This window comes from Polyodon spathula, chromosome 18, assembly GCF_017654505.1.
Source record: "Polyodon spathula isolate WHYD16114869_AA chromosome 18, ASM1765450v1, whole genome shotgun sequence".
Taxonomy (NCBI): Eukaryota; Metazoa; Chordata; class Actinopteri; order Acipenseriformes; family Polyodontidae; genus Polyodon; species Polyodon spathula.
This window is the reverse complement of record NC_054551.1, coordinates 35,762,392-35,776,020: the sequence shown is the minus strand read 5'-3', so window position 1 is coordinate 35,776,020 and position 13,629 is coordinate 35,762,392. Positions and strand designations below refer to the sequence as shown.

Below are 13,629 nucleotides of genomic sequence, written 5' to 3'. Positions count from 1 at the left end.
TGTGATCTACATTAGCTTGGCCAAAGCTGAACTGGCAATCTACCCCACTGTCACATCAACAGGGGGCTTTGCCAAGCTGTAGAATGCGGATGTATTCCGACAAAAATTACTGGTTTTAAAACTCACTTAAATCTAGGATAAGATTTGTATTTACACACAGACACACACTTATTTTAAAACTGCACAAGTCAGGTTTCCAGATATTTTCCATAGCAAGTTTACATTCAAGCACTTTCAAATGCAATGAAATCATTTCAGATTAAAAAAAAAAAAAAAAAAAAAAAAAAAAAAAAAAAAAATAAAAACAAAATACTTAAACCAGTGGGGTTTAAACAACTCTCATGGATCAGCACACGTCCCACGTATAGCAAAGCTAGCTAGCTATTAAAGATGTGCTTGTTTCTCTTAATAAAAAAAAAAAAAAATCTATATATAACTATTTACACTCGCATACACACAAACCCTGACGACAGGCTGACCAGCGCAGGACTTCACTGCTCTGTAAACTGTTCTTGCTGCTCCCTCCTTGTGCTTAATGCGTCACCTCTCTCCCTCACCCTCTGCCTCTAACCTGCCTATTCAGAATACAGAGTCACCAGGTTCACATTGTTCTTGTCTTACTCAAAAGTCAAAGTCTCATTAGACTTTAGCATGGATGGTACCACTCAATACATAAAACACTGTACAATCTCTCCTTATCTGAACTATTCTCAGGTACAGACCACAAAACATCCCAGTCCCTCCTATTTACGTAGACTCATAGCCTGATAAACATTCACATCACCAATCCCAACAAAGGTCAAAATTAACAAAACCAAAAAGGTGAATTCATTTCACGGCATCCTTGCCAATACTGGGTCCTTCAGTTCTTCAGGGTTTCAACAGCTCGTCAGTGTGAGAGTGGAAAGTATATTAACACAAGTCAGAGCTGAAGCTGGGTGCTTCCAGGGCTGCTGAACGGCACAGCTAATGTTGAGCATCAGAAAGGGTGGGGGGGGGGGGAGGGTGTGGGGGGTGTGTGTGGGGGGGGGGGGGGGCACAAAGAAAGAAAAAGTACATACTACCATAGTGATGAGGACCACCTTGTTCTTTTATTAACCCTGGATACCACTATCACTGCAGTTGCTTTTCTATCTTTAATCCAATTCTTTTGGATTCTAGACATTGTGAATCGCACAAACAACCACAACAACAACAAAAACAACAGAGTTTAGAAGCAAGCAGTTGCTTGTATTTTTGATAACTGTTACTGCAGTGGTCTCCAGGGGGTGAAAATCATTTCTATTCCAGCAGTTTGAATACCAGCGTAAGAACATGAATGGTGTCTGCTAATAGATTCAGCTTTCACGGGTAAATGAGTAAACAGATGAAGTGATGTCAATGTAACTGCACTGCACTGCTGGAATGCCTGGGAAGCGTTAGTAATTCTATGAATGAAGCTTTGCAAAGTCATTACCCAGCACCCTGCTGACGTGCACCAATAGAGCTTGGAAATCCAAATGAGCTGCAGCAGTGTGGCCCAAAAAAAACTCTACAGGTACATCTGAGCAAAGATCAAACAATCAGAAGAGAAACAGAAGGCTACAAAACACATCAGAACCAACACTTGGGAAATCAATTGTAACAGGTCATTAAAAAAACCAAAAAGAACCTAGACATGTGCAACCACTTCTACACAGTAATACTGCCAACTACGGGGAAAACAAATTGGTTTTTACTCCTCAAAGTGTTTTTAGTTTGCGCTAAAGAGGAGTTATGGAGTAGACAAAGGGAAAGTGAAGACCCAGCCTGTATCTGCTTTGCTGGTTAACAATGAGAAGTGGAAGTGCTGTCCCTCTAGTGAACCTGCAGCAGTCTAGTGTCTCCACAGTACAGTGAGGTTCACAACAAACACCCACTGAGTTAAAGCTCCTGGTGCTTCTCTGCACTGGGAGGGTGAATCAGCGTGAGTGATTGCAGGTTATTGCTAACATTAGTGATTAAAACCTGTGCTCACAAAAAGGTTTTCAAAAACTGAAAACTATTTAAATATTTATGTGTTATAAAATCCTGTAAGATTCGAACCCTTTTGAATATCAAATACCATTCCCCCGCCATCCCTATAACCTTTCCTTAAAAAAACTAAAAAAACAGGGCAGTCTGGTGTAAAACACAAACCACATGTTTGCACCATGTGCTGGCTCTAGACTTCTTGGTTTTAACCATGTAAAATAACAAACACTAATTGTGAACCCATCAGACACTTGAATGTGGGTCGACTGTTAGCTTACCAGCTCAATAAGGCCTGTTACGTGGTCGTGTCAAATGCAAATGAAATCCAACACAGCATTCATACTGCTTGAAACTAAATTCACAGAGGAGAATATAGCATAATGGGGATTACAACCAAATGATCAGAGATAGAAAGAAAAAAATAAAAGAAGTCTGACAAAGACACCTCCCTTTTGTTAAAACACAAAACACCCAGGTCTTCAAAAAGGGAGGGGAGCTGAAGAGAAGGTCCTCCAGATTCAGTAGTAAACGTACACACCCGTGACCTGCACTGCTGGAACAGACATGCACACTAATTGGTGTCAAGTCTCTTTAATTGTTCTGTTTCCCTCTCATTCCTTAAGGCAGTGGTTCCACAGGTCACGTTCAGTGCAAAGTGGGCACAGAGTCCATGGCAGTTCTGATATAGTCTTCAGTGTCTCCCCTCCAAAGCTGCAGGGCTCAGCTCCCCTTCATATGTTAGTGCTTTTAGTTGCCTTGTTCAGCGAGGCTGGGCTCTGCTGTGGCACATTGTTAGTGATTGCTGTCTCAGTCTCTCCCAATATCCTTACAGTCTTTTCTGTACAGCAGTTCACCTGGTCCTTCGTTCACAGAAGCTACTCAAAAGACATTAAATTTGTCGGAACCTTCAGAAGGGGAAACAAGAACACAGTTCAAAAGCATTAATCTGGTGCAACTCTGAAGTCTGAACCAACCCATTTGAACATGCTGTTCTGACAAGGCTGAGCACGAGAAGGCAGGGCCTGGTTACCTGCTGTCTGTTGCTTTGGCAGGCAGCACTCAGGTGTTTAAACCACAGCAAGGCATTCATCCGGTTCCCTGCCTGGTACTTGTAGGAGTTTCCTGAAAGGGCACATTCAAGACAACAGCGTTTCACTTTACAATTATTTTAATATTAACAGCATGCAATTTATTTTATAAACACACAGAAAACAAATCAAAATCATAGATGCTTTAAAAGAAGGGTTTATCAATATCAACGAAACTGCCTCAGGGTTACCCTCCCTAAGGTAAATCTCAAATAGACCGTGGTGTGAAGGAGGTATTCATAGAATCAGCTTCTTCAATGCAGGAGCTCCTGGGGCCTGGATGCACTGTTAGCAGAGGCTGTTCATATAGTTATGTGCTGTATTTAAAGTGCATGATGAGTGGCAGGGGTGTGACAGATTTCTAAGCGTCTGCACTGTTCTCCAGGTCCTGCATGCAGTCCCATGTACAGAGTCTCGTCCCCTGGCTCCACACTGACTCACCGTGCTCAGAGTCTGTGAGCAGGAACACGTCCAGGTGCTCAGGGTCATCTGCCATCATCGCCATCCAGCCCAGCACTGATGTGCTCTTACTGGAGCTTGACTTGAACTGGGAAAAAATACAACAAAATTAAAATAAAACAACCTACTGAAAGCTCAACGGATCAGCACTAGAGCACACCAACTCGGCCGATCATTTACACTTTAAAACTACCCGCTGAATCAGCTGCAGAGAGTTGTGCTATAAAAGACCATCCGGTTAAGAATAACAATTCTTTACTGAAAAAACAAATCTACATGTACCGTACCTGTATTTCTGTGCAGCAGACCCAAGTTGCTTCAGTTTGAGAATCGTGTCTACAGCGAAACTGATCCTCTTACCAAATATTACTTTAGAGAATGGTAGGGTACAGGAAACACAGTCCAGTCCATTACTGGAGAGTTAGTTAAATGCCAGCATCATCACCTTGGGGGCTGGGGAGCAAGTCCAACACTGCATTCACTCATGCCAGTAACAGACTGACACATTGTTCATTATTGTTGATCAAATACACCACACACATGTGCAGTTTATGTGACTAAGTATAGCATATGCTGAAGAGGTTGAAAACTAAAAGTACACCGTGACTGGTGGACAAAATGCTGTGTATAATTCTAAATATGATGAGAGCTTAGCTCTGGGGAGCTTTGCTGTGGGTTGTGTGGGCAGGTCCCGTTGAGCGTATCCAATGGGATAAGAGGCACATGGAGCAGGCAGCGAGCAGCGTACAGAAACTGTATTGTATTGAGTAACTGTCCCTGCTCCCCCAGGCCTGGCTCATAGTGTTAACACATTACAAGGCAGTGGTGCGGGCATTAGCACAATCAGAGCCATTATTCAGTGTGTACATTCAGTACGTCAACACTCATTACACACAGTGATAGTTCTGCCTTTTCAAGTACAGCAGACCTGTTGGATAACTCTGCCGATCCATTCAAGGTATGTTTTATTTTTTTTATTTTAGACCCACAGCAATTAAACAGCATTAAACTTACAGAAACAGTAATGGCTTATATGTGAAATAAACAGTTTTGAAAACACGCACACACACTGTATACAGCCGGCTGGCTGACCTGGTTAATGTATAACAGGACAGTGAATTGGCTAGTGTCGTGCTGGCAGCTGTGATAATGTACACGGTGTTTGGAGCTTATAAATATTGCTATTCTCCAGCTCAAGTAAAACAGGAAGCAGGGAATGCTTTAGTGACTGTGCATTAATAAAAGCTCATTTGTACCCCGTTCTGAATGGAAACTTAATCATCCAGTTATGAGGAGAAAGGGCTTTACTGCGAAGCAGCCCCCGTCAAAGAGCTGGGTGCCGGGCTTACTGTGATCACGCACAGGCTTGGTAATCTAACCCACAGCGACGCTGGGAATGGAAACTGGCACATTGTTGACTATGACTATGATGATGATGTTATTGTAAGGGTCTTTATTCTGCACGAGCAAAGACATCTGTTCGAGGACTCTGACACCCGGCTGAGCAGATTAGTGCACCACTCTATTAATTGCCTTGTTTGCTCCCTAGAGGCTCCTGTAAGGCACTCAACCGTTTCCATGCCAGCTGGGAAAGTTGTGTTTTGACTCCTGCTAAATGGAGCACTTTCTTTTACATACATTTCTTCTAGCAATGAAAAACATAGCTACAGTATTTCTGACATTTTTCTAGGCAACCCCTTGGGAAAAGTTCACTAATTGCTAACTTCTGTCCTAAAGAACCACTGTAACAAATTACATTTATGTTTATTTATATATCTATTTTAACTGCCTCTTTTTATTATATATTTGCTTCGAGGTACGGTCCAGTAGGTATATATATATCAATATTTAATATATAGTATATATATATATATATATATATATATATATATATATATATATATATATATATATATATATATATATATATATATATATATATATATATATATATATATTACACACACACATATACACACACACACACACAGACACACACACACAGGGGATATACATATTTTTTTTCATTTGAAGCTGCTTACCCTGTAAACATTATGTCATTTCTGAACACTAACTAGACAAAAAACACACCGAGGAGGACAAGCCCCCTGTGTGGCCTGCAGTACTTTGTTAACACAGTCTAATGTATAAAGAAGATGTTCTCCCTAGCGAGGACTTCATGCTTTTTCCATTAACTGTACCTCAAGCAGAACACGAAGATAAATCTACATGCTGTAAGTGGGTTGCTTTTATTGGAATGAATGCTGATTTGGTAAGTCTGTGCCTTTGGTTGTGCAGCGCAGCAGTGAAACACTTACATGCTTTCTCTCCGTGGCTTTCAGGGACTTGGCAGGGTAGTAGAAGAGCTGAGTCCCACACAGAGCTACCCAGTATTTTGTCCAGGAGGCAACCTGCAATGTCACATTTCAATACAAGAAATAAACCCTATTCGTATTATTCTTCAAGCACATGATAAAGAATACATGACTATAGAGAGGATCACGTGAAGGTCCCGTGTATCCTCTTTGAGATGTTCATTAAGAAATGAAAGCAGGTGTAAATCAACGGTTTCAATTTTCCACCAGTGCTTTTTGCCCGACAGGGTTTGTATTTATTATCAGAAGAAAAAACTGTGCAAAACACTTTCCCAGTTGGAAAATGTGCAGTGTTTGGATAGCACTTTCTATAAAAGTATATTAACCATAAAATACCCTTTCCTGCACAACTGCATAGGGACTAGTAAAAATAAGAAATAGTTCTACTGAAAAGCTCAGCCTGTTTTACGGCACACCTTTCAACTAACTGCAGGGCTGACGCAGTATCCCCGTTTCACAGAGCAATTAGAAATGTGAATCAAAGCCAGGTTTGCATGGCACGGGATTCTGAATTCAAAGAGGTGCACCAGGCCCTGCTCTCCAAAACTGGCCAGGTTTCAACAGAGCTGGTTTCATTCCTTTTATGAAGTGTAATTGTACATTTTTTAGGAAAATGTTGTTTCATGGTGTACTTTCGGATGGGATATACTACCATCGGTCTCTATAAGAAAAACACAGAATTTGGACTGTGTTAATAATGCTAAGGTGTGTCTGGGTCAAGGCAGTACTTTTGTTCTTTTTCATTTTTACAACAACTCACTCATTCAATGGATTGCTCAAGCTTATTTTAAATGTTGGGTATTTCTCTCTGCTGGTCTCACTAATCTTGACTATTTTATCTTACCTTAGGCAAGGTATTCTGAGATTAGTGCAGCAGCTACTCAGTCTGTGACTCAATGGGATGTCCTACCGTTGGCTTCTTCCCCTCTTTGAGGAGGGTCTTCCTTCGCAGGACCCCCTGCACGGTCACGGCCCCCGGGTACAGATGCACTGCCAGGTCCTCGGACTCTGCAGAGCTGGTGAGACGGGACTCGCTTAAGGACAGGGAACAGAGCAGCTCTACAGGCACAGCTCCGTGGTTCTGTCTACCCTATGGACTCTCCCCCATCCCCATTCACCCATGCGCTTGTGCTGTGTGCTTCATTTCCAGGCTGAAGTAAAGACCTAGTCAAACATTACTTTGCTACCAGAATTGATTGGCAAAAAACAACAAAAAACTAATGAAAAATAAGAGACGAAAAAGAAAACAGCCTGTGCAATAACACCATAAAAGAATGTAACTGACTGAATCGTACTCTGTGTGCCAGCGGAGAAAGCGCAATTACTTTCGCTAGGCTTGCCAAGAAATGATTAGATTTCTGAGCAGACTCGACACAGAAAAATCAAGTAACGCTGATGTCACTCCATTGCCAGTCACTCCAAACTGTTTAGAAGTAGGGTGGCTGTGCAGCAGACCCTTCTCACACAGCTACCATACATCTCAGGGGGCTGTTCTGTCTGGGCCACTAATTGAAAAATCAAACAAAACACACACACATTTTCAGCAGTGAATTAATGAATTATTACTTTTAAAACCTTCCGCAGCACAGAACGGTATTAAAGCACAGTGCATTGCTAAGTACGGATTTCCTACCTCACACTAGTACACTTCTAAACCCCATTTCTACCAGCTGCATGGGGGAATCACTTTCTCCAAAACGCTGGGTGCTCCTGCTTTCAGAATGAGGAGCTGTGCATTCAATCTGTTACACTGTACCTACCTGCCTGCTGGTTTTTTGCTTACAAAAGGGATTCAACTCGAGCTGCTTTCTCATCACCAACGTGCCCTCGCTGTGCTGCTGGTTTCATTCGGTCCTCACTTTGCATATATTGGGTTAATCTGAGCCCAGCACCCAGTAAGCAAAGATTATTCATGTCAAGCCTGTGTGTGTGTGTGCGAGTGAGTGTGAGAGCGGGGTGCTGCCAAGCTTTTGTGCTTAATTCAAGGCTGCTGACTCCTACAAGAAAGAGTACACATTTTCTGCTCTAGTCTTGTAACCTGGTCTCAGGGATGCAAGTCCTTTATTAAATGGGGGACGGGTCAGTCTGAAACTGAAAAGCAACAGCAGGAAGAATCTGCGAGGAGGAAAAGAGCCAACATCACACATTTGGAAAGGAAAGTGACGGCACTGCATGGAGCCCTCCACCACTATTAGCAGGATACTAATGGGAGGGACAAGGAACAGAATCACACAGGAGAAAGACCACCACCTCATTGCACCCCAAACAAACCAGCACCCTACTAATGGCTCCCCCCAGCCTGGGGGGGCTGTACCTGCTGGCTTTCTGGTGTCCTCGGTGGGGGTTCCTTGCCACCCTTGTTACAGGGCCGAGCGAGTGATAGAAGCGGTGCCTGTTGGATTTCAGGATATGTTTTGAAGGGAACAAATACATGTAGAATTGAAGGTTATTAAAATGCATACGTATTCATATGCACTTGCTCGTAGGTCCTTGAGATATGAAATATAGCATATGGCAACATTCCAATGCAATGATTAAAAAAAAAAAACACAACATTTAATAGGGTGAATTTCCATGTACTTCTCAAAATACAGGATCAAGAATCTTAATTAGTTTTTTTTCCTCTTGATTACAAAACATAAAATCCTGCCCATTTCAAACCACCACAATTTATGAAATGATAAACTCTGCTCTTTTGGAATAGGACATGACTGTTCCAGTCTATTCCATTGCTGGCTGAAAGGTGCCTGTTCTTAACGTCTCCTGTATTTGATTTCCGCTGGCTCTTATGTACTTTACATTGAATTTGCAGGCTCCAGGATCTCTAGTATTGAGATGCCAGTTTTCAGTTTATTTTCTCTCTGACTGAGCCCGTCAGTATTGTGTATGAGGGATACAATGCAGGCTGCTGTTATCCTTACCTCTCAAAAGCAGGCCAAGAAGTCTCTTCACTGAGCTCTGATCCTTCACTGCTCCCTGCACACACAAAATGTGATAATGCCAGTCAGATGCATTCACACACAAGGAGGCAATCAATCTTCTGCTTTATGAATGCCATAAATGTACCTAGAATAATGAACCCTTTAAATGCACCTAGAATAATGAACCCTTTAAATGCACCTAGAATAATGAACCCTGTTCAAATGTCTACTGCCAGAAACATTTCAAGGAAATTTAAAGAACAAGAATACATGGGAAAGTCTGTTTAAAGAAATACACTTTTACATTATTATTTATTTATCTAACTTTACTGATACCCGTAAGCTAACACCATAGGGGTCTCTTGATATTATTAAACAGTGGCTGCTAATCTAGTGTTAGGAGCAGTGTTATTGATTCACTGCAGTTCATATAACCCTAAAAATACCCCATCTCTTTCCTGCAGTAGAAACAAGCACAGTATTTTAGCTGGTTCCTGATAGTATGAAATCATCATCAATTACACATTTCTGTATGCGTTTACGAGAGAAGTGGGACTCCAGCCCAATTACCTAGCAAGATGCAGCTGCAGAGGGAGGAGCTCTCTGCCCCGTCCCCCTCTCCCGTTATCTAGCAAGATGCAGCTGCAGAGGGAGGAGCTCTCTGCTCCGTCCCCCTCTCCCGTTATCTAGCGAGATGCAGCTGCAGAGGGAGGAGCTCTCCGCCCCGCCCCACTCTCCCGTTATCTAGCGAGATGCAGCTGCAGAGGGAGGAGCTCTCCGCCCCGCCCCACTCTCCCGTTATCTAGCGAGATGCAGCTGCAGAGGGAGGAGCTCTCTGCCCCGCCCCACTCTCCCGTTATCTAGCGAGATGCAGCTGCAGAGGGAGGAGCTCTCCGCCCCGCCCCACTCTCCCGTTATCTAGCGAGATGCAGCTGCAGAGGGAGGAGCTCTCCACCCCGCCCCACTCTCCCGTTATCTAGCGAGATGCAGCTGCAGAGGGAGGAGCTCTCCGCCCCGCCCCACTCTCCCGTTATCTAGCGAGATGCAGCTGCAGAGGGAGGAGCTCTCTGCCCCGCCCCACTCTCCCGTTATCTAGCGAGATGCAGCTGCAGAGGGAGGAGCTCTCTGCCCCGTCCCACTCTCCCGTTATCTAGCGAGATGCAGCTGAAGAGGTGGAGCTCTCTGCCCTGCCCCCACTTTCCCGTTACCTAGCGAGATGCCGCTGGAGAGGGTGGAGCTCTCAGCCTGCCCCCGTGAGGGGGTGTGGATCTCCATCACGCTGTCGTCCAGCAGGTGTCGAGAGCCAGCGTTGGGGAAGGTTGCGCTCTTAAACTCTGCTGTGTTCATCTTGTGAATGAAGCTGGGAGACAAAACACACACAATGCAACCTGAGTCAGAGGGAAATCATCAACAGGGGGCGAAGTAACAAATAACACAAATCACTTGGTCATCAAGACGCAACACCAGGATGCTGGCCAAGCCATGAAAAAAAAAAAAAAAAACAAAAAAAAAACTGTCAAATAAATGAAATTGCTAAGGGGGCGACTCCAACAGAGTATATTAATAATCCATCAATTAGAACCACATTACAAGCAGGAAAAAATGACAAGCAAGAGATTCTGGCACAAGCTAAATGTTAAATATTTAAAAGCCTATCATCTGGACGGACAGGCAAAGAGATTGTACTGACTTGTATCCCAAGCTGTGGCACTTCCTGTGTCCGTAGGGTATGAGGTTTCGGGGCGATGGGGGCGTAGGGGGCACTTTTGATAAGGCGCCCCCCTCTCCCGCTACATTACGCCGGCCACTCTGGGGGGAGGCCACTGCGTCGGGACCTGGGGGTGAGCAGAGAGCAGATGACGGCAGGTCAGAAACATCCTCATAAAAAAACCAAGAACAAAAAAAAATCTGCAAAGATCCAGTCTAACACCAAACAGCCTAAAAACTGCTCCATCAACAATGCAAATCCCACCTCCCAGTCTGCACCTATAATACAACAGGCCAACCTGTTTCCCAGCTCTCATCAAGACTTGCTATATAGCTTCTCCAGTTCTCAGAGGATTCCTTTCTATTCTTTATACCAAGTTAAATAAACCTGTGTTAAAATGTCCGATGCCTTACCTACTAAATCCTCCCGAGATGCTGTGGAACGAGGGGTGCTTGTGGCTGGCTCGATCTTCAGGGACAGCCTGCAAGAGGGAGGAAGAACAGTGATAAAGAACGCTTCCACGCAACTTGATAAGCAGATATCTAGATACTACAGAAAAAACAGAGGGACAAACGAACAGATACAGTCCTATCAGTGTTCGACTGTCAGGGGTAACTTGTCGTCAGCAGCACAGACAAGGCTTTGAAAGTATCCATTTAATTATAGTCAGTATGGATTTAAACTAAGTCACTAAGACACTATTGCACTTGGAGGCTGTAGTCACCGCAGCAGAGGGAAAGAGTGATGAGTTTTCTTTGTGCTGACAGGATGTCCAATTCAAGAGTGAAAGGCACTATGACTCGCACAAGGGAGTCCCACTCTGTCATGCTACAGGATCTGTGGAAGTGATGACAGGTATTCTCTCCTCTCCCTTAGATGTGGGTTCTGTTGCCCACAAGCAGGGCACCCTGCAGGAAGGAGGACAAGCTCCCCTCACCCAGGCACACCCGTCTACTGAGCCAGGGTCACCAGCAAGGCCGGTAGAAACTGGTGCCGTTCAGAGGTGTACAGTGGGTTTGAATTTCTATATTCCCAGGGACCAGTCAGCCTCACTTCACTTTCAATTCAGATAACACAGGAATAGGAATAGACATACTGAATTAACAATGCCTCAAAAACACAAGCTGATTTGAATCAACAGTGACTGATGAGCGGCTGCAGAAAGCCCCCCCCCCCCACCCATGAGGAATGACATTTTACATTTCTATACAATTCTAGGTTCAAGGTTTTTTATGGACACACATGTGAATATATAGTTTTCAGCTGTAAATGGTGGTGAACCATCAAATGTGCATGCTGCTCTCCCCAGAGGAGTTGCCTAATAATGACTTACTTGTAGTTGTCATCCTCTACAAATTTCTGGAGTTCTTCAATGTACTGGACAGAGTTGAAGTACTTCTGAACATGAGGCAATACTGGTATATCTAGATTAAGGATGAAACAGAGGTCAGTCTTTGATTTAATTCCTAAATAAGAATTCCTTGAAGCATGGCTACATTAAGGAAAGGGCACGGTGTAGCAGTAAGAATGCATGTTCTAAGAAGGAAACAAATAAATAATTATGCTCAGGAATAAATTCAATTTGAGTGTCTCAGCAGTTTACTGAACATTTGACTTCATTACGTTTGAACAGACCAGAACTACTGTTTCCAGTAACCCTGGCCAAAGCCCAATATATCCTCTTGACCTACATCGGCAATCGTGGAACAAAAACTGAGGCTTGTGTCAGAATCTTGACTCCGCTGGTCAGGCTGGGATCCCAGGAGAGCCAAGAAACGAGGACGACTCCCAGATCCCATGCTGCCACCCACAAGCTCACTGAAACAGATACGAAGTGTACCCGTTCAGGGGAGTATCTCCAGCAGGGTAGATGTGTGTGGATCAGAAAGGCAGCCAGGCCCAGGGATATAGGAAGAGGAAACGAAAACAAACTGAGCAGCTGGATACTGGTTCCAATCCAAAGAAATTGTTACTCTTGAATTATTTATTTTACAGGGCATTCAATTATTTTTCATATGATCAGTCAAACATTATGAAAATCAGTTCTGAAATAATTTTCCATTTTTTGGAATCAATTTTTTTTTTTGGCTAATCACCGTGGCAGGACAAATAGGGACCCGTTAGTGCTGCCCAGTTTGAACAGGGACCCGTTAGTGCTGCCCAGTTTGAACAGGGACCCGTTAGTGCTGCCCAGTTTGAACAGGGACCCGTTAGTGCTGCCCAGTTTGAACAGGGACCCGTTAGTGCTGCCCAGTTTGAACAGGGACCCGTTAGTGCTGCCCACTTTAAAACAGGGACTGTTGGTGCTGCCCAGTGTGTCTCCACCTTTAGGACTGGTCTCTCCTTTTTCTACCTACCATACTCGCAGGATCGCTGCAGGTCAGAGATGATTCTCAGGATGTTGTTCATTAAAGTCGATCTTTGCTCGTTCTCCAGGATGCTTCCTGTGGAGGGGTAGGCAGAGTCGATGTAGGTCAGGTCCGACAGATACATCCCTGCAACAGACAAAGCAATATCAGCATGCAGGCCACGCCCAAGGATGATTTCAAAGCTGTAGATTTCTGCTGGGCATCCACCCAGTGCTGAAGGCAGTACAGCACACCTTTAGGAAAAAAAAGAAAGTGAATGTTTTGCTAAAGCTGTCAATCATGTGTTGAGGGCTCCCTGTGAATAGCTCATTTTCCCCCACAGGCTGGTTTCAAAATAAACTTGTCCTGTCCAGTGGGCTCTGTCGTAAAGCCTCGTCTCCCCAGATTGGCAGCGCCTACGGTACACGCTAACCAGAATTTACTGAAAGTGTAACAGACATCTCGTTGAAAAACAACTTCATTGCATTTTGTGCAGACTGTGGGTTTGAGAAGCTCAGAGTCCTGGACCAGCATGGGAGGCAGGAGGGGTTTGAGGTGTTCTGTGGTTGCTGGGTTGTGGTGTGAACGATTGCTGTTTAAGCCAAGGGGCTGACCCTAGCTGACACAGGGCTAGCACACTAAAACACATCTAGTTCAGTTCTCTACAGAGGTACTTAGAGGGTGTCATGAATGGTATTTCAGCTGACAACAATTGCACTTGTGTTGGCAATATCATTA

At 44.0% G+C, this 13,629-nt stretch overlaps 1 protein-coding gene across 4 annotated transcripts in view; it reads right to left on the bottom strand.

Moving 5' to 3' along the window:
• Nucleotides 1–2,412: 2,412 nt before the first annotated feature.
• LOC121331065 (ras-specific guanine nucleotide-releasing factor RalGPS2) overlaps nucleotides 2,413–13,629 on the bottom strand; it is a 55,073-nt gene continuing 43,856 nt past the window's right edge. For 3 of the 4 annotated variants that reach the window (XM_041278215.1, XM_041278217.1, XM_041278216.1), the window contains exons 9-20: nucleotides 12,901–13,038; nucleotides 11,877–11,967; nucleotides 10,957–11,024; nucleotides 10,526–10,670; nucleotides 10,044–10,195; nucleotides 8,836–8,890; nucleotides 8,229–8,306; nucleotides 6,825–6,930; nucleotides 5,858–5,950; nucleotides 3,522–3,627; nucleotides 3,023–3,114; nucleotides 2,413–2,897 (exon numbers count right to left, since the gene is read on the bottom strand). In XM_041278215.1, the coding sequence (XP_041134149.1) occupies nucleotides 2,868–2,897; nucleotides 3,023–3,114; nucleotides 3,522–3,627; nucleotides 5,858–5,950; nucleotides 6,825–6,930; nucleotides 8,229–8,306; nucleotides 8,836–8,890; nucleotides 10,044–10,195; nucleotides 10,526–10,670; nucleotides 10,957–11,024; nucleotides 11,877–11,967; nucleotides 12,901–13,038 (1,154 nt within the window). In that variant the 3' untranslated portion in view covers nucleotides 2,413–2,867. The remainder of the gene's footprint in view (nucleotides 2,898–3,022; nucleotides 3,115–3,521; nucleotides 3,628–5,857; nucleotides 5,951–6,824; nucleotides 6,931–8,228; nucleotides 8,307–8,835; nucleotides 8,891–10,043; nucleotides 10,196–10,525; nucleotides 10,671–10,956; nucleotides 11,025–11,876; nucleotides 11,968–12,900; nucleotides 13,039–13,629) is intronic. The other variant, XM_041278218.1, reaches the window with a different exon arrangement.